Source organism: Pelmatolapia mariae, linkage group LG7 (genome assembly GCF_036321145.2).
Source record: "Pelmatolapia mariae isolate MD_Pm_ZW linkage group LG7, Pm_UMD_F_2, whole genome shotgun sequence".
Taxonomy (NCBI): domain Eukaryota; kingdom Metazoa; phylum Chordata; class Actinopteri; order Cichliformes; family Cichlidae; genus Pelmatolapia; species Pelmatolapia mariae.
This window is the reverse complement of record NC_086233.1, coordinates 662,850-682,510: the sequence shown is the minus strand read 5'-3', so window position 1 is coordinate 682,510 and position 19,661 is coordinate 662,850. Positions and strand designations below refer to the sequence as shown.

General features: G+C 47.5%; 2 protein-coding genes across 3 annotated transcripts in view; both read left to right on the top strand.

Moving 5' to 3' along the window:
* Positions 1-6,366, top strand: part of LOC134630296 (carbohydrate sulfotransferase 8-like) — a 52,176-nt gene extending 45,810 nt beyond the window's left edge. The window contains exons 5-6 of the mRNA XM_063477471.2: positions 5-45; positions 3,715-6,366. Of these exons, the coding sequence (XP_063333541.2) occupies positions 5-45; positions 3,715-4,743 (1,070 nt within the window). The 3' untranslated portion in view covers positions 4,744-6,366. The remainder of the gene's footprint in view (positions 1-4; positions 46-3,714) is intronic.
* Positions 6,367-9,518: 3,152 nt separating this feature from the next.
* LOC134630295 (BTB/POZ domain-containing protein kctd15-like) lies at positions 9,519-19,653 on the top strand. Of its 2 annotated transcripts, XM_063477470.1 has the most exons (5): positions 9,677-9,807; positions 15,309-15,484; positions 17,605-17,749; positions 18,928-19,230; positions 19,322-19,653. In XM_063477470.1, the coding sequence occupies exons 1-5, from the start codon at positions 9,781-9,783 to the stop codon at positions 19,481-19,483; spliced, it is 813 nt and encodes a 270-aa protein (XP_063333540.1). In that variant the 5' UTR covers positions 9,677-9,780; the 3' UTR covers positions 19,484-19,653. The 2 variants fall into 2 exon arrangements, with proteins under 2 accessions (XP_063333539.1, XP_063333540.1); XM_063477469.1 differs by lacking the exon at positions 15,309-15,484 and having other exon boundaries at positions 9,519-9,807.
* Positions 19,654-19,661: the final 8 nt, after the last annotated feature.

The following is a 19,661-nucleotide window of genomic DNA, read 5'->3' as shown; positions in this document are numbered from 1 at the left end:
TCAGGTGTGCAGGTGCTGGCGGCTCCCAGGCGGCCTTCACAGAAGGTAACAGCAGCACAGCGACACCTGCTGGACTCACACAGCATCACATTTTCCAAACAGAGTAAACACACGGAGCAGAACCCAGATTAGAGCGCCATCCAGTGTCCACAGCCAGCATGACAGCTCCTGTGGTTAGACGTTCATATATTTTAGTGCAACAGAAAGTTCCTGATCAGTTCTTGTGAGTCTCAGATCATCGAGGACCTTCTGCTCCACCGTTTCTAATTTACATAAAAGTTTCAGGGTCCAAAGTTTGAAGGTTTATAATGGTTGTTGTCAAGTTTTAGCTTCATGTATCAGAAACATATCTGTTTTTGAAACACAGCCACTCTCTTTCACTAAAACTCGGGTAATGTTTAAACATGAATATCAGACTAAAGTTGTGCCCTCTAGCTGAATCAGGGTCTGTAGACACATGCATGAAACATGAGTGTTGCCTGATTAAAATATGAAGCAAAAGCAGGCCTGCATCGTCCCATATTTGAGCTGCACTAATAAAAACCTTCACACTGAAAACGCAGTTTGTAGTTGGATATAGGTGGATTTCATAACAATGTAAAATAATATTTTTAACATGAAGAAACATCAGAAGATTCGGATCTGAGTTCAGCTCTGTAGGTTTGAGACGGGGATGTATTTAAATATTTAATTTAAATGTAATATGTTCACATTTGTTCCTGCAGAGTCTGACGACACCCAGAATCTCAGAAAGATGATTCTGTTCAAATGCGAGGTTTCAGAAACATTTCATCATCATCATCCTCAGCTGCAGGTTTCCAACCTTGTAAACAGTGTTTGGACCACACACACACACACACACACACACGTTTAGGTTTGAGACCTGCAGCTGAGACTGAAGACGTCCTGACCTGCATGATTGATCAGGACACTCACAGCATCGTTTCGTGTTTATTACTCATTCGACCTCAGATGGAATTCAGATTTTCAGGTTCAGAGAGTAGAAACATGCAGAGTAGAACCCTGCAGAGTAGAACCCTGCAGAGTAGAACCTTGCAGAGTAGAACCTGCAGAGTAGAACCATGCAGAGTAGGAACCCTGCAGAGTAGAAACATCCAGAGTAGAACCTGCAGAGTAGAACCTGCAGAGTAGAACCTTGCAGAGTAGAACCTTGCAGAGTAGAAACTACAGAGTAGAACCTGCAGAGTAGAAACATGCAGAGTAGGAACCTGCAGAGTAGGAACCTGCAGAGCAGAAAAGTGCAGAGTAGAACCTTGCAGAGTAGAACCTGCAGAGTAGAAACGTGCAGAGTAGGAACCTGCAGAGCAGAAACGTGCAGAGTAGGAACCTGCAGAGCAGAAACGTGCAGAGTAGGAACCTGCAGAGCAGAAACGTGCAGAGCAGGAACCTGCAGAGCAGAAACGTGCAGAGTAGGAACCTGCAGAGCAGAAAAGTGCAGAGTAGAACCTTGCAGAGTAGAACCTGCAGAGTAGAAACGTGCAGAGTAGAAACGTGCAGAGTAGGAATGTGCAGAGTAGAACCTGCAGAGTCGAAACATGCAGAGTAGAAAAATGCAGAGTAGAACCTGCAGAGTAGAAACATGCAGAGTAGAACCTTCCAGAGTAGGAACCCTGCAGAGTAGAAACAAGCAGAGTAGAAACTGCAGAGTAGAAACATGCAGAGTAGAACCTTGCAGAGTAGAACCTTGCAGAGTAGGAACCCTGCAGAGTAGAAACATGCAGAGTAGAAACATCCAGAGTAGAACCTGCAGAGTAGAACCTTGCAGAGTAGAAACATGCAGAGTAGAAACACGCAGAGTAGAAACTGCAGAGTAGAAACTATAGAGTAGAAACTACAGAGTAGAACCTGCAGAGTAGAACCTTGCAGAGTAGAACCTTCCAGAGTAGGAACCCTGCAGAGTAGAAACATGCAGTGTAGAAACTGCAGAGTAGAACACATGCAGAGTAGAACCTTGCAGAGTAGAGACATCCAGAGTAGAAACTACAGAGTAGAACCTGCAGAGTAGGAACCTTGCAGAGTAGAAACTATAGAGTAGAAACTACAGAGTAGAACCTTGCAGAGTAGAACCTGCAGAGTAGAAACGTGCAGAGTAGGAACCTGCAGAGCAGAAACGTGCAGAGTAGGAACCTGCAGAGCAGAAACGTGCAGAGTAGGAACCTGCAGAGCAGAAACGTGCAGAGCAGGAACCTGCAGAGCAGAAACGTGCAGAGTAGGAACCTGCAGAGCAGAAAAGTGCAGAGTAGAACCTTGCAGAGTAGAACCTGCAGAGTAGAAACGTGCAGAGTAGAAACGTGCAGAGTAGGAATGTGCAGAGTAGAACCTGCAGAGTCGAAACATGCAGAGTAGAAAAATGCAGAGTAGAACCTGCAGAGTAGAAACATGCAGAGTAGAACCTTCCAGAGTAGGAACCCTGCAGAGTAGAAACAAGCAGAGTAGAAACTGCAGAGTAGAAACATGCAGAGTAGAACCTTGCAGAGTAGAACCTTGCAGAGTAGGAACCCTGCAGAGTAGAAACATGCAGAGTAGAAACATCCAGAGTAGAACCTGCAGAGTAGAACCTTGCAGAGTAGAAACATGCAGAGTAGAAACACGCAGAGTAGAAACTGCAGAGTAGAAACTATAGAGTAGAAACTACAGAGTAGAACCTGCAGAGTAGAACCTTGCAGAGTAGAACCTTCCAGAGTAGGAACCCTGCAGAGTAGAAACATGCAGTGTAGAAACTGCAGAGTAGAACACATGCAGAGTAGAACCTTGCAGAGTAGAGACATCCAGAGTAGAAACTACAGAGTAGAACCTGCAGAGTAGGAACCTTGCAGAGTAGAAACTATAGAGTAGAAACTACAGAGTAGAACCTTGCAGAGTAGAACCTTGCAGAGTAGAACCTGCAGAGTAGAAACTACAGAGTAGAAACTGCAGAGTAGAACCTTCCAGAGTAGGAACCCTGCAGAGTAGAAACATGCAGTGTAGAAACTGCAGAGTAGAACACATGCAGAGTAGAACCTTGCAGAGTAGAGACATCCAGAGTAGAAACTACAGAGTAGAACCTGCAGAGTAGAACCTTGCAGAGTAGAACCTTGCAGAGTAGAAACTATAGAGTAGAAACTACAGAGTAGAAACTGCAGAGTAGAACCTGCAGAGTAGAACCTGCAGAGTAGAACCTTGCAGAGTAGAACCTACAGAGTAGAACCTTGCAGAGTAGAACCTGCAGAGTAGAACCTGCAGAGTAGAAACATGCAGAGTAGAGACATCCAGAGTAGAACCTGCAGAGTAGAACCTTGCAGAGTAGAACCTACAGAGTAGAACCTTGCAGAGTAGAACCTGCAGAGTAGAACCTGCAGAGTAGAAACATGCAGAGTAGAGACATCCAGAGTAGAACCTGCAGAGTAGAACCTTGCAGAGTAGAACCTACAGAGTAGAACCTGCAGAGTAGAACCTGCAGAGTAGAAACATGCAGAGTAGGACCTTGCAGAGTAGAACCTTGCAGAGTAGAACCTGCAGAGTAGAAACCTGATCGATGGATCAGAACGTTTTATGTGAATCTGAGCCGGTTGGGCAGAAACAAAGCAGCTGATCATGGACTCTTTACATGCAGGAAATGGCGAGCGCGGCGGTTAAACATACAGACAACGCCCTGCGTGATGGGAAACGCCCACTGATGACATGCCCTCTGTTTCCTGTATGTGTGTGTTACAGGAAGCCGACGATGCGGCAGGACGTCGTCCCGTCTCTCCGCCCGCTCTCCGTCCCCAGCCACCGTCCTCCTCGCTGTTCTCTTACTCGCCGCTTGGCTCAAAGCAGCCGCTCACTAAACGCCGCAGGAAGCTGCTGCTGAAGAGCAGCGTGGCGGCGTCCAGCTCCCCCACGGGCCAAGTAGAGGCGGCGCTGCAGCTGGCGAGGATGCAGGAGTCACGGCACCGCCTGCTAACAGATATCTGTGCCCAATACCAGCCGGGAGTGGGTAGGCGGCGGCCGCCGTCGCAGCGGCAGGTGTCGCGGGTGTACGTGGAGGAGCGGTCCCGGCTGCTGTACTGCGAGGTGCCCAAAGCTGGCTGCTCCAACTGGAAGCGGGTGCTGATGGTGCTGAGTGGCAGCGCCGCGTCCACACGGGACATTCCTCACGACGCAGCGCATTACGAAAACCGCCTCCCACGGCTCAGCGGCTACAGTCGTGCTGGCGTTGCCGAGCGGCTTCGCTCCTACACCAAAGTGCTGTTCGTCCGGGAGCCCTTTGAGCGCCTTGTGTCAGCATTTCGGGACAAGTTTGAGAGCCCCAACTCATACTACCACCCCGTGTTTGGACGGGCCATCATTTCCAGGTACCGAGCCAACGCCACACATGCTGCATTGCGCTCCGGTGCCGGTGTGACCTTCAGGGAGTTCGTGCAGTACCTGCTGGATGTGCGGCGGCCCGTGGGGATGGACATCCACTGGGAGCCGGTGAGCCAGCTGTGCAGCCCATGCTTCCTGCAGTTCACCTTCATCGGGAAGTTCGAGAGCCTGGAGCGTGACGCTAACTTCCTGCTCCGAAGCATCGGGGCGCCGGCCAACCTCACGTTCCCGGACTTCAAGGACAGGAACCCACTGGCGGAGAGGACGTCCTCCAGCATCACGCAGAAGTACTTCTCACAGCTCAACGCCACCGAGCGGCAGAAGGCCTTCGACTTCTACTACATGGACTACCTGATGTTCGGGTACCCCAAGCCCTTCAGCGACCTACACTGAGCCACCGCCGCGCTCAGCTGAGGACGAGTGTTTGGCTATGTTAACGTGTCAGAGGGGTGGGACAAGCTGAGGCTGCGTACCTGTGCAGGTGTGAGAGCTCCAGACTCAGAGACTGATCTTTGTGTTTGTGTGTTTTTAATGACTTCTGTGAAGTTTTGTTGAGCCGCGTCCTGCAGAGAGAAGCTGTCAGATAACAGTCAGTTGCTCGCGACAATCAGATCGCATTTAGCCAAATCTGCTCCAAACGTGGCTGTTGGCGAAAGAAGCTGAGGTGGTCTGCACGTGTGCGGAGGAGGATGAGGAGATGAGCCGATGTGGCGGTAACAGACGCCACATCAGAGTCAGGTGATGGTCACCTGACTCTGAGCACTGAAGCATCCGAGTGAATCGTGCATTAGGATGGAGGAGGAAGACAAGGACGATGGAGCGCTCTCAGAATAACGGCTTCTATAATCTGACCTCTGACCTCGGCGTTGTGGCAAAGACACAGTCGAGATGCTGTTTAATAATTTTTTTTAATCAGTGAATCAGGCACAAAAAATATAAAAATGTTTTTCACAAAAATGTGATTTTTGGGCCGACATTATGACAGGAAACAGGAAGTATGATGCTGCGGACGGACCGAGCTCTGGATTATTTTAATAAAGACCTTAAATCTGCTCGGGTGGAGGAATGCCTCAGTCCATCATTTATGTACAGTCTGTTTAAAGCAGGAACAGGAAGTGAGGTAGGAGGTGATGCTGCAAATCTGTTTGTGGTGATTTTCAGAGACGACCTCGAAGCCTTAACACTGCCTTCTCACCTGTGACCACAATAAACGAGACACTCTTTGAAAACCTGGAGACTCGCCTCTTATTCTGACACTCACAGCAGGCTGACCTTTGACCTTTGTGCTCAGGTCTGGGTGTAAATAAAGTTTAGCTCCCCTAACATCACCTGCAGACAGTCAGATTTATTATTATTCACCTGTATTTATTCATCACCAGAGATGGGCAGTAACGCGTTACTGTAATCCGATTACTTTTTTCAAGTAACGAGTAAAGCAAGGGATTACTATTGCAAAAACGGTAATTAGATTACCGTTACTTTCCCGTAGGAACGCTGCGTTACTGCGTTACTAAAACCATGTTTTCTTGCGAGAATGTCTCATGACAGTGACGTAAGCGAGCACGACGTTCGTGACAACAGCTGTGTGCAGATCAACAATGGATAATATATCGAGTGCGGGAGAGAGTATGAGCGTGCAGCGTTTAAAGCGTGGAAGTACTGACCTTACTTTGAGTTTGATTCCATAAAAAGTGACAAAAACATTAGCGTCCGTTGTGCGTGGGAAGAAAACTTCTTTTTACAGCGAAGAAAACCCCTAAACTTCCAAGCAAGCACCGAGTGCGCTACGACGTATTTCCGTAACACGGAAATTCACAGAGAAACTTGCGGATTCTTCCACTGACCGCCGCGGCACACCTGCACCAGGGTAAACCTCCGCCTGCCCCACTCCTGCTTTACAGGTGAAAAGAGAGCAACAGGACCGCTGAGTCTTTGATTTTATTTATTTTCTGCTGTGTTTTACTTGCATCTATTTGAAAGACTGAGTGTAAACACAAAAAAATATTTTATTTTATGTGCTGGAATGTGCAGAAAATAGGTTTAAATATTAAACAAATTTCTTCCAGTCAGAGAATGTTGCATATAATTTAATGTTTGCTTGATGCATAAAGTTAAAAGATTAAAACTAATAAAACAAGTTTTAAAAAGAGACTTTTCCATTTGATTACATTTTGTATGATGGATTATGCAGAAAAAGTAGAATTGGGCTGAAAGATCTATCACTTTATCAAATATTCAGGTTGTAAATCGTGTTTTTAAAAAGTAACTAAGTAACTAAGTAATTAATTACTTTTGAAAATAAGTAATCAGTAAAGTAACGGGATTACTTTTTGGAGGAAGTAATCAGTAATTAGTTACTGATTACTTTTTTCAAGTAACTTGACCAACACTGTTCATCACTGACGCTCTCCCTGTGGACCCAGTTGGACCCTCTAGTGGCCAGTCCAGGCCTGGGAGCCTCATGTTTGATAGCAGAGGCCTGACCTAAGCTGGGTTTAGTCTAACCTGGGTAACTTCAGGCTTAACCTGGTTTCTATACAGATAAATCACCGTGGTAACTTAAGATCAAGATTAAAGATAAATAGGTATGACATCACCGCCTACTGACCAATCAGATCTCCAGAAAATACAATTTTTGGACGATCCCTCGGACCTCTGAGCTGGAACAGCAGGTCTGTAGTTTTTTATCACCGTGCGATGTCTCGTGTTTCTCCGCTGATCAGTGATTTTTAAAAAGCCGTTACCTTAGAAACAAACAGAGCGCGCTCGGTGATGAGATAATGAAATATAATTAAAATGTTTACTTTGGCGCTGTGGAGCACCAGAGTCGTGATTTGTGGCAACGAGCTGGGCCCACGTTCTCCGACCCAAACAGGAAAACTGAGTTCACACGAGAATAAATCTGAGCTGAATTAACGAGTGACATTTAAAACGAGGTTAATGCGGCACACTGTGACTCACAGGATCACCACCGGGGGGCAGAGTTTGACCTGTGTGTGCACCCACTGTTATCATTTTCAATGGCCTGTACCAACACAGAGCAGAGCAGCTACCTGAACGCTGCTCCAACAGAGGTCGATTATCTTGTTAATAATTTTACCTCCTTACTACGTACGACTCTGGATACTGTAGCTCCGGTGAAAACTAGACTTAAATCAGAAGTACCTGACTCCGTGGTATAATTCTCAAACACGTAGCCTAAAGCAGATGATCTGTTAGTTTCAGTCAGGTTTCAGAGCTCATCACAGCACAGAAACAGCTTTAGTGAAGGTTACAAATGATCTTCTTATGGCCTCTGACAGTGGACTCATCTCTGTGCTTGTCCTGCTAGACCTCAGTGCAGCGTTCGATACTGTCGACCATAATATCCTATTAGAGCGATTAGAGCACGCTGTAGGTATTACAGGTACTGCACTGCAGTGGTTTGTATCATATCTATCTAATAGACTCCAGTTTGTGCATGTAAATGGAGAGTCCTCTTCACACACTGAGGTTAATTATGGAGTTCCACAGGGTTCAGTGCTAGGACCAATTCTGTTTACATTATACATGCTTCCCTTAGGCAGCATCATTAGAAGACATAGCATACATTTACACTGCTATGCAGACGATGCACTGGGTGTTTCTTCTTCACTCACTATGTGTTAACAGACCTCTCTGCATTGAATCATATCTGTTATTAATCTCTGGCTCTCTTCCAGAGCATGTCTTTATTCTGTCTTCCTTCTCTCACCCCAACCAATCACAGCAGATGGCCCCGCCCCTCCCTGAGCCTGGTTCTGTCGGAGGTTTCTTCCTGTTAAAAGGGAGTTTTTCCTTCCCACTGTCGCCAAAGTGCTTGCTCATAGGGGGTCATATGATTGTTGGGTTTTTCTCTGTATGTAATATTGTAGGGTCTGCCTTACAATATAAAGCGCCTTGAGGCGACTGTTGTTGTGATTTGGCGCTGTGTTAATAACATTTAAACTGAATTGAATAAATCACTTAAATAGAAGCTGTGCAACAGAGTGAAGCAGTCTAAAAGATGTCAAACAGCAGTTTAAATTTCAAATATTTTATAATAAGACAAAACTACAAACTCACTCTAACTAACTGAAGCCTTTCATTGAGCGACCAAACAAACACATCGGTCCTCTCTGTCTGTGCACACACGTGGCAGCACTCCTGCTGTCAGTGCGTTTGTATGTAACAAAATCAAAGTACAGACGTGAGTTTGTGACTCTGTCACCGAGCTAACAGCCGATCACTCGGCATGTTTGTACTCTCTGCTCATGTTGCCTTCATATTCCTTCATGTTCCCAGGAGCGCTCAGCTGACAACATCTAAAGACCTGCAGGCCGTTCGAGTCACATCTTCCTCAAACTAACAGCGTTTCATAAAGAGAACGTCACAGCAGCAGCAGACACGGTGGTGTGATGGTCTGGGCTGCTCTGCTGCTTCAGGACAACTCGCGGTAACTGAGGGAATTCTGCTCTCTACCAGAAAACCCTGAAGGCAGCAGGACAATGATCAGGTCCTGCAGCACGTCCCCCTCTGATTGGCTCAAAGAACAAAATGAAGTTTTGGAAGTCTGGAATAAACGGTTTGACTGTAAACAGCTTTTGATTCTGGAAACAGAGAGCGTTGCCTCAAAGGGGTGCCAAACCAGTACGATATGATCCAGGTGTAACAAAGATTTACAGGTGTGCGCGCTGATCTGTGTGTAACGTCTGAGGACTCACAAATGTGTTCATCCAAAGCCGAATAAATTCAGACCTTTACAGTTAATGAAGTTCAGCCTCATGAATCAGATCGTTAGCTTCAATAACGTCTCACAGATCCACAAACGTGAGCTGCATTCAGGTCACAGTGTAAAACTGGGATATCTGGGTTTCCTCTGTGTGGATCAGATCTGAAGGAGGAGGGCAGAGCGTCGTCCTCGGGAACATTCTGGTTTCAGGTCCAGTGTCATTCCTTCGTGCCGATCCAGTTTGTACCACAAGATGGCGCAGGGAGTCAGTGTTAGTGGGTCATCTTTTATTTACAGGACATTGTGGGACTATGAAAAAAAAAAAATCAAAATAAAGCGCGGGTGGGGGTTGCGCGCGCTCTGCAGCTGAAAATGCTTTCGGGTGCGCGCGCGCTCTCCTCTCCGCATGCGCAGGCTGGCGGCGCACGTCTCCATCCAGCAGTGCGCAGTAATTGAAATGGCGCATTTGGCCGCAGGCGGGTAATGCGTGATGGGACACGTCATTCGGGAGGGGGGCGGGCACTGCGGGATCTCACCTTCGTGCGCGCGCTGCCTCGGTGGGGTCGGGACTGTGACCTGGCCCCGGGGGGGTCTGCGGGGCCCCGGGTGCTCTTCTGTCGGCCCTCCTCTCTGCTCCTCCTCAGTCTCTCCGGGACCGCAGCCCTGCCGCCGGGACGGAGCTCTCTCTCACGCCGCCCTCCATGTCCTCCGTGTCGGTCTCCTCTCAGGTGAGTGAGCGGGACGGGAGGGGGGCACAGGTGCTGCTGTGAGGCTCATTTATAAAGTTTTCGAGTTTATGACGTAAAACTAGAAATTCAGACGCGTTTCGGGGGAAGACACGCCGAGCTGCTCCGTTCTCGCCGCCAGACTCCATTAAAAAAACGTCCGATTTAAGTGTTCCGGGGTGCCGGTGACAAACACAGCCACCACACCACACACCGTCGTGTTTTCTGGTGATTTCGTAGCACACTCTTCACGTCGGCACAAACAAATATTCTGACATTACAGAATGTTTCAGCGCAGTCGGAACCTTTGCCGGTAGCGCGTCTGCTTTCTGGCCATCCTTTAACGGCTGCTCCGCCGCTGTGGACGGAAGTTATCTCCGTTATTTGAGGTTAATGTTAAGGTTCTCCAGAATTAACAGAGGGGTCGGTGAGGGTTCGTATCCAGAGTTCACCAGAAGCCCGGACAGTGTGGAGAGGAGACCTTCACACAGGTAAGGAGACACCTGGCTTCGTTGGATTTGCGAGGATACGTTAAATGTTGGGTTTTTCTAAAGGAGCCTGGCGTGTGTTGGTTTAAGTGCGAGAGTGGAAGGGCTTGATGTTCCGAACCTTAAAGTTCAAACACATGGCCTCACGTGCAGGTCAGTTCTTTATTTCAGGGTTTGATGAAAGCCACGGACTGATCTCAGGTCTGTTATTTCCTGATATTTGAACGCACCACTGCAGACAGGCAGGTGGGGGCGGGGCCCTACGCTGGTGTGACCCGAGGCAATGTTCACCTTTCATGCTCCATAGCCCGGGGGGTGGGTGGGGGCCAAATTTGGCCCGCAGCCTAATTACATTTGGCCCGCGAGGCCATACCAAATTACTATTAGAGCTGGCCCGCCGGTCTTATAGAGATTGACAGACCACGTGACTTTCGCGCATTGCATGCCGGGAACCCGTGGCAAAACAATCAAAGTACCGCATCAAATGCAAGCATTTGCAGCACTGCAAAACGTTCATTCGCCGGTTTCAATACCTTCTTGCTTTTTCTTTGCCCCCCAAAAGAGGAATGTACAAAACAAAGGAGAACAATGCCGGACCGTACAAAGACAGACTCGACGAAAAGGCAAAGAAAAGATACGAGGAAAAAATCAAAGGAGTGAAAGGGTCAGACCCTTACGAGCACACAGAGTGGACAAAAGACGTCAGCGTGCTGCTCAACTTTCACCACGCTCAGATTTATAATTATACGGTTCTTGGAGTGAGTGCATACACTCATGAAGTTTAGTAACTTCAGGTCACTGCAACAAGCCCAGGTACAGTTTACCGACGGATGGGTACAGGACCTTGAAATGCACCGTGTAGAACACAAGACCATCGTACGTATCGTAAGTTTACCAGTCTCACAAATCGTCGTCATAAATACACATTCGTTAACCGTTTATTAATAGGACCTTTGAGCTCAACGGTAATTAATTAGTAGTGGAAATAATTTCTGGTACGCATTACAGAAATGTAGCAGTGACAATAATATTGTATGCTGTAATCGTACTGGGCAATTAGTGATACAAAACAACAGTTTTATCCTGTGAATAAAAGTATATGTTTTTGTCAATGTACCGTGGTAATAACAGAAGCGAAACTCAATATTCTGTCAGGACAATTCACTATTTATTCAAAGCTGAATATTTACTGTCCAGGCCATCCGTCGCCTCTTCGTGACTTCGGAGACATGGCTTGGACAATTTCTCTTCCACGCCGGAATCTGATAAAAACCATTCGCTTTACCCGTCGGCTTCACGCGGCTGTCGTTCGCCCGGCTTGTGCAGTTAATAATACAACAGCTTCTTGCCATTTTTTGTTTCTTTTTATCGCTGTGTAACTGATTTCAATTGAAAGCCTGCTTGCGCTAGTACCTCTTGCCACGGATACCCACAATCCTTTGCGGTTTTACCCCTCAATGACGTCACATTTTCAATCTCTATACAGCGCATGTACTGCTAATACTACAAATCCTAGAATGCTCTGTTGGTGTTTTGGCGCCTCAGTCACTAACGCCCTCTCCTCTGTTGACCATAGTCATAGCAACCGTGCGAATACTGCCACGCTACCTCTCCCAAAATGGCCAAAAGAAAGAACGAAAACAGGAGCTTTCTGGACAGGTGGGAGACAGAATATCTGTTTACCTATGTAAAAGACAGACCTGTTTGTCTTGTATGTGGAGCTCATGTGGCTATAACCGAGGAGTACAACATTAGACGACACTATGAAACGAAACACCAAGAGAAGTACAAGGACCTGGACATGACTCAAAGGCGCCGGAAAGCAGAAGAGATGAAAAGAAGTTTTGTTTCACAACAGACTATGTTCAAAAAAGCCATATCACAAAGTGAGGCTGCTGTAAAGGCTGGTTTTGTTGTGGCAGCAGAGATCGCAAAATCAGCCCGGCCCTTCAGTGAGGGAGAGTTTGTGAAAAGGTGTATGATGAAAGTTTGCGACGTTGTGTGCCCAGAGAAAAAGCAAGCATTTTCAAATGTTAGCCTGAGCAGAAACACAGTAGCTGATCGCACACGTGAACTTGCCAACAATCTATATAACCAGCTGATGGAGAAGGGAAACAGTTTCGTTGCATTCTCCCTCGCTGTGGATGAGAGCAGCGACGCCTCTGATACTGCCCAGCTTTCAGTCTTCATCCGTGGTGTGGACTCAACTCTCTGTGTTACAGAAGAACTTTTAGGATTAAAATCAATGCATGGCACAACCACAGGGAAGGAAATATTTGAAGAGGTTTCCAAATGTCTAACTGAAATGAAGTTGCCATGGGAAAAACTTGTGGGGTTAACGACAGATGGTGCACCAGCGATGTGTGGTCAAAGGAGCGGACTGGTGGACAGGGTACGGGAGAAGATGCGAGCGGAGAACTGTGCAGGTGAGCTGACTGTTTACCACTGCATCATACATCAAGAATCACTTCGTGGCAAAGCCCTAAGGATGGAACATGTTATGACCGCAGTAACACGAGTAGTTAACTTTATAAGAGCCAAAGGTCTGAATCACCGCCAATTCAAATCTTTCCTTGAGGAGTGTGGTTCGGAATACGGAGACGTGCCGTATCACAAGGAGGTGAGGTGGTTAAGCCGAGGAAAAGTACTGAACAGATGTTTCGAGCTACGTGAGGAAATATTTCAGTTTCTGGAAAGCAAAGGGCAAGACACAGCTGAGCTCAGGGAGCAAGAGTTTCTGTGTGAGCTGGCCTTTATGTGTGACATCATGAGCCATCTCGATGCGCTGAACCTGCAGCTTCAGGGACGGGGGCGTATCATCACAGATATGTACGCTGCAGTGAGGGCTTTTAAAACGAAATTGTGCCTGTGGCAGAATCAGATGCTACAAGGAAACCTGGGCCATTTTCCCTGCTGCCAAACGATGAACATGCAGAGCTCTACTGCTGTGTTCCCATGTGCACAGTTTGCTGAAAAACTCTGTGTACTCAGTGCTGAGTTTACCCGGCGGTTTGCCGACTTTGATGCCCAGAAATGTCGATTTGAACTGCTCAGTAATCCTTTTGCAGTTGACGTGGCAAAAGCACCAACAAACCTCCAAATGGAGCTGATTGAACTCCAGTGTAGTGACACGCTGAAGTCAAAGTATGATGCTGTGGGCGCTTCACAATTTCCACATTTCATCCCTGACACAATGCCTGGGCTCCGCACCAACGCTGCTCAGGTGCTCTCCATGTTCGGCAGCACTTACCTATGTGAGCAACTATTCTCCTCGATGAAGATGGCTAAAACATCTCACAGGAGACGTCTGACCGATGAACACCTTCACTCGATCCTGAGGATTTCCTCAGCTCAGAGCCTGAGCCCAGACATTGAGGAACTAGCATCCAAGAAGAGATGCCAGGTATCTGGCTTGGACACATCAGAGTAGATCAGTGTGTAGCAAACTGAGCTATAATTAACATTTTCTTTGTGCAATTTGTCTTGCTACTCCCAGACATGGGCTTGAATGGTTTCACGTTTAATGATATTTTTATTAGTTAAGTGGTTTATTATTGTTATTTTATTTTTACATTTATTAGCCTTGGGAAAAAGTTTACTGCTAAAATTTAATTCAGAAGGCTGCAAATACATTTTTTATTTAAGAAATGAATTCCAGTGATATGTTATTTAATTGGAATTTCAATTTTGCATGTGTGCAATATTAAGTTATATATATTTTTATATAAGTTATATATCGTTCAGTATTAAGCTTTGCTTATTCCATATTCAGTTTTTCAGCAAAACTTATTTGAGTCTATAAGAAAAGGTTCCTTGTTATATCTTGAGGAAGATTTTTTTCAATAAATATTAATGTTAGCCCGCGACTTTGTTCCAGTTTCTAATTTTGGCCCACTGTGTATTTGAGTTTGACACCACTGCTCTACCCCTTCATCAGCAGAGGTCAGAGGTCAGATTATAGAAGCCGTTATTCTGAGAGCGCTCCATCGTCCTTGTCTTCCTCCTCCATCAGTTTGACTCTGCCTCGGTCAGAGAAACACTAGTTGGCGCTGTTCCTCTTCCAGCTGGCTCAGTAAACAACAGCAGCAGAAGAAAACTAGGCGTAGGTTTAACACGCAGCGAATCCCCTGCTGGTCGTGTAGGGCAGTGTTTCCCAACCTTTTGGAGCCACGGCACACCCCCAAACAAAAATGTCACAAAAAGCACATTGATCATTTCCCCCGCACTCCAGGCAGAGCAGAACTGGCTCAGTTTGTCCCCATTTTACCTTTTTTGCTTCCTTCTGACCACTGCTCATGCTGGGGCCTTCATCTGGGTCGGAGTTTCCTCCAGGACCAGGTCACACTGACTACTTTTCCTTTGCAATTACTTATCTATTGCTATTACGCGCTGCGTCGTCTCACAGCATGACTATTATGTCATTTCTTTGTCTTCTTCTGTCTTACTGGCAGTTGGCAACCCATTGAATTAGAGCAGGTAGTTGTACTGCCCTCTAGTGGAAGAGAATGTCATTGTTCTGCCCGTTACTCACGCTGGTTGCTTAGAGTACTAATCAGGTGGAACCAGATAATCTTCCACGGCTCACCTGATCATTTCTCACGCCACACCTATGTCCCGCGGCCCAGTGGTTGGGAAACACTGGTGTAGGGGTACTGTCCATAGGCTGTATATAAAAGATGGAAGCTGCCACCTTACTTCACCTCTTGGTTCGTCACTTTATGCAGTTCGAGCTGAGCGTTTTTGGCCTCACCAGCTTGGAGTAGGGTTTTAACTTGACCCACAGGTCAGGATTTGAAGGGGCGGAGCCAGGGCTTAAAGGAGGTGGAGCTATAACAACTAATTCCCGACTGTATCAGATAAAGAAGAATTATTTTGAGCTGTGAATCATGCAAAGCTGCTGAAACAATCACTTAAGCGTTTTAAACTCAGCAGGACACACCTGGGTAAATCCAGGTGAAGCCTCTTCAAAATAAAACGGGTGTGTTCTGAATTTTGACCTGCTGTTATTTGTGACAGGAGGGGCGGAGCTTGTCCAGGATGTCTCTGAGCCACTCACCTGTGTCGCCCATGACGGCCCAAGGTATCCCATCGCCCGCCCAGCTCACAAAGGCCAATGCCCCTGTCCACATCGACGTGGGCGGGCACATGTACACCAGCAGCCTGGCGACGCTCACCAAGTTCCCGGAGTCCAGGTGAGAGACGTGAGCCTGGGGGAATACCTGGGCATGCAAGTATGTTTACTGAAGCGAGGTGAAAGGCATTCTGGGTCCTTAAAGTGAAGACCGGAGGGAACATGTATATTCACGCTGGACGACAGAGGGCTCGGTCACGTGGTCGATGCTGGACGGCGAAATGTTCTCAGATGAATGCTAGTTTGTGGAACAGTGAGGCCAGCACCGCCCTGCTGGACAAACTGTGCTATAACAACACAGCATTTTTCTTTTTGCTTCCTTCCCTGCCTACGATAGCCGTAATGCTCCGACAATCAAGCTGTGCGGCTTCGTAGCTTAGCAAAGTCGTACTGAAACATGTGACGGATTTTCGAGCGCCGTGTACATAAAATCGTTTCGAGGTCATAAACACAACCAGAATTCATACATAAGGCCAGTGTTGATTTTCAGAAAAATCAAAGGATTGATTTTAAGTGTGCCGTATTTTCCAAACAACACGGTAATAACGACGGCCCGCTAGCATGCTCTACCAAAAATAGTGCTTTGTTGTGTATCTGACGGACGAAAGCTAAACCAGTTCCACACCACTGAAGTTGCAGCATTTTTACAAACCAGTTCTGCTTCTTCTGTTTCATTCAACGATCCGCTTTCGCCCTTCTCATTCTCCGTCGCCGCCATGCTTTTTCCGCCATGTGCATATGAAAACAAAGGCACTGCGCATGCGCGTTTTACCCATATTCTAGCGCCATATTTCATTTTCTTATCGTTGCCCAACATTATACCGGTGTTACCGTGAACAGTAGGTGTGTCTGAGTCAGGCCAGTACCAGCAGGTATCTACAGCCAATCAGGCTCTGATGTGGAGTCTTTCTCCGTTACCTGTATCCGCCCACAGCGCAACCATCAAAAACACACTGGTTTCACTTCCTGCTTTAAAAAAATAATCATGGCCTGAAACAAAAAAAGCCATAATAACATGATTAATGATAATGTGTGTGCGCTGTATGCTAATATTGCTCTGTGGTAACGTTAAAATATTAACATTAAAATGAAAAACAGGCCCTGGCGGGGCCTTCCCCTAATTATTAAGTTAAAGATGAAAAGGAGCATTTAATGGTGAAAAATGTGATGAATACAAACACCTGCAGCTGTTTAATGGTGGGAACAGGGAGTTTAATGATGGCGTGTTTGATCGCTCTTTGCCGTACCCAACCAAAGAGAGCGAGAGAAGGACAGAGGAGCTCTAATTTACTTTTGAAGGACAGAGGAGGCGACGAGGAGGCGAAGCTGATAAGAGGAGGAGGAGGAGAAGAGATTCAGCCTGCAGAGACTCCACAAGAGCCTGACCACGGCTCAGAAATCCTCCAGCACACGTTACATGATCCTCCTCACTGAGCATGCTCAGACTGGGCTGGCTGTAGTGGATGGTACAGAGATGGTAGAGCAGATCAGCTACTGACTGGAAGGTTGGCGGTTCGATCCTTGGCTTCCCCCAGTCTGCATGCCAAATATCCTTGGGCAAGATACTAACCCCAAGTTGCGACCATTGGAGTGTGAATGTTGGTTAGATTGGGTGTGACTGGGTGAATGTGGCATGTTGTACAGAGCGCTTTGAGTCCTCCGGGAGAGTAGAGAAGCACTACATAAGAATCAGTCCATTTACCATTACTCCTCCTCATCCTCCTCACTGAGCACGCGCAGACTCCTCCTCCTCCTCCTCCTCACTGAGCACGCGCAGACTCCTCCTCATCCTCCTCACTGAGCACGCGCAGACTCCTCCTCCTCTCAGTGAGTCACAGCTGCTGAAGTTTGGAGCTTTTGAATGAGCGCGCTCAACAACAGACGGTTTCTATGACATCATCACCTTTATTCTGTCACTGATCAGGTGTGTTGAACTGATCCAGATGTGCCTCTGTAAACACATCAGCACAGATTGCAGCATGAGCCCGTCCTCGTCCACTTTGAGTTCGTGGGGTAAAATCAGGATTTTCTTTTTCTGGCGCTAACCAAGAGAACGCTTCAGTCTCATCTGCTCTGCGTTCCTCAGATCTTAGTACTTATTGGCGCTCTGGCTGCATGTTGTTGACCTTTGACCTCGGGCAGTCTGACATCAGACCGTGACCCCGGCTCGTGTCTCTGCAGGATCAGCCGGCTGTTCAGCGGTGCAGAGCCCATCGTGTTGGACAGTCTGAAGCAGCACTACTTCATCGACCGGGACGGCGACATCTTCCGCTACATCCTCAGTTTCCTGCGCACCTGCAAGCTGCTGCTTCCTGAAGACTTCCAGGTGAGCCCCTGCAGCTGCCGGCACAGGTGAACGCCTGTTCACGGTTCAGACTAATTGCATTACTGATGATCTTTATATGGCCGCCCTTCTATGAGCCTGGGTCTTCCTGTTAAAAGGGGATTTTTCCTTCCCACTGTCTCCAAGTGCTTGCTCACAGGCAGTGGTCCGCTTGTTGATTTCCTGTTATTGTGCGACCCTCAGCCTGAAGTATGAAGCTCCCTGAGGCACACGTGTGATTTGGTGCTAACCCGTGAGCTTGGTCCAATCAGTGACCAGCAGAACGTGAGAGGATCACATGCTGAGCAGAATCTAAATAAACTAAACCGAGACAACCGGCACTCGGTTTAGTTTATTTAGATTTCACCGTTTCCATGGAAACAGCTAATGTTTATTTGTAAAGTACTTTCATGGTCAAATTTCACAAATGTGTAAAACAAACTCTGTGAGGAGTCGTGAACAGTTTGACTCTGAGAGATGATTGGTTCATACTGAGACTCGTTGTTTTAGCTTGGACTCTGTAACGTGCTGATGCGGCGGCGCTGATGCTGGTGGCAGCGCAGGCGAGTGTGTTTTACTAAATGAAAGCAGGAGGCGTGTGTTAGCAGCATACTGTTTCCTCTGATCTGTGTGTGTTGTTACTGAGATACTCGACTCAGTGAGTCAGACGGCCCGCGGACACACCGCCTCTTTACAAAAACACATCCACCCCCACTTCCACCGGGGGGGGGGAGGGGGAGAGGCTTTGATGGACGCCTGAGGGAGTGAGGGGTAAAAAACCCACAAACCTCCATCTGAGTGTCAGACAGAGAAAATCAGAGGCAAGGGAATTAAGTGTGCTCAGGTTTTCAGAATAAAAGCACCAGTACAGCAGGAAGTGAAGGTCAGGAGAGTTTTCTTTTTTAAAGGGAAATAGGAAGGAAAGAATTAAAGGAAATAAGAAAACAAAGACAGGAAGGAAGAACTGGAGAGAGGATCTGATGTGGAGCTCCTCGTCCTGCTGGGATTCTTCTCTGTGATTGGTAGATTGATCCTACATGCTCCAGCTGTTGATCTGACAGTTTTCAAATACCACGCAGGAAACAGGTCGTCCATTATGAGGTCATGTAATCAGGCTGATCTGTAATTAGCTTATTATTTATATTGATCAGTTGATTGTTGTCATGTGACTCTCTCCTCAGGACTTCCCCCAGCTGTATGAGGAGGCTCGGTACTACCAGCTTACTCCGATGGTGCGTGAGCTGGAGCGCTGGCAGGCGGAGCGCGAGGCCCAGCGGACGGCGCCCTGCGAGTGTCTGGTGGTCCGCGTCACACCTGACCTGGGCGAGAGGATCGCGCTGAGCGGCGAGAAGGTCCTCATCGAGGAAATCTTCCCCGAGACCGGAGACGTGATGTGCAACTCGGTGAACGCCGGCTGGAACCAGGACCCAACCCATGTCATCCGTTTCCCTCTCAACGGGTACCTGAGGCTCAACTCTGTGCAGGTGAGTCCGCTCGCATCGCCAAACGTTCTCCACACGCCAGGAGCCCAGGAGAGGCGGGTCTCATGCTTCGTGCTTCCGTGTCTCCCCGCAGGTCCTCGAACGCCTCTTCCTGAAAGGCTTCGAAATCAAGGCGTCCTGCGGCGGCGGCGTCGACTCCTCCCAGTTCAGCGAGTACGTGCTGTGTCGCGACCTGCAGCACAGCCAGTCCGTCACCAGCACGCCAATCCGGATTAAGCAAGAGCCTCTGGACTAAAGAGCAGCGGAGACCGTGTCACCTGAGCACGTCGAGCACACCTGCAGCGGAGGCCCCAGGAGGCGGAGCTTGGCTGCCGTGTACATAATGTTTTGTCATTACATTTTTATAAAGTGCTGTTTGTATATTTAATGTCTTTGTAGCTCAGCTGTTGTTCTCATAAAAAGAAACCACACAA

Bases quoted from the DNA above. Each gene is read 5' to 3' on its own strand.
- LOC134630295 (XM_063477469.1), top strand. From the start codon at position 9,563: ATGCGTGATGGGACACGTCATTCGGGAGGGGGGCGGGCACTGCGGGAT. The intron at 9,808-17,604 runs GTGAGTGAGCGG...GTGTCTCTGCAG, and splicing joins CCGTGTCGGTCTCCTCTCAG to GATCAGCCGGCTGTTCAGCG. The intron at 19,231-19,321 runs GTGAGTCCGCTC...GTCTCCCCGCAG, and splicing joins TGAGGCTCAACTCTGTGCAG to GTCCTCGAACGCCTCTTCCT.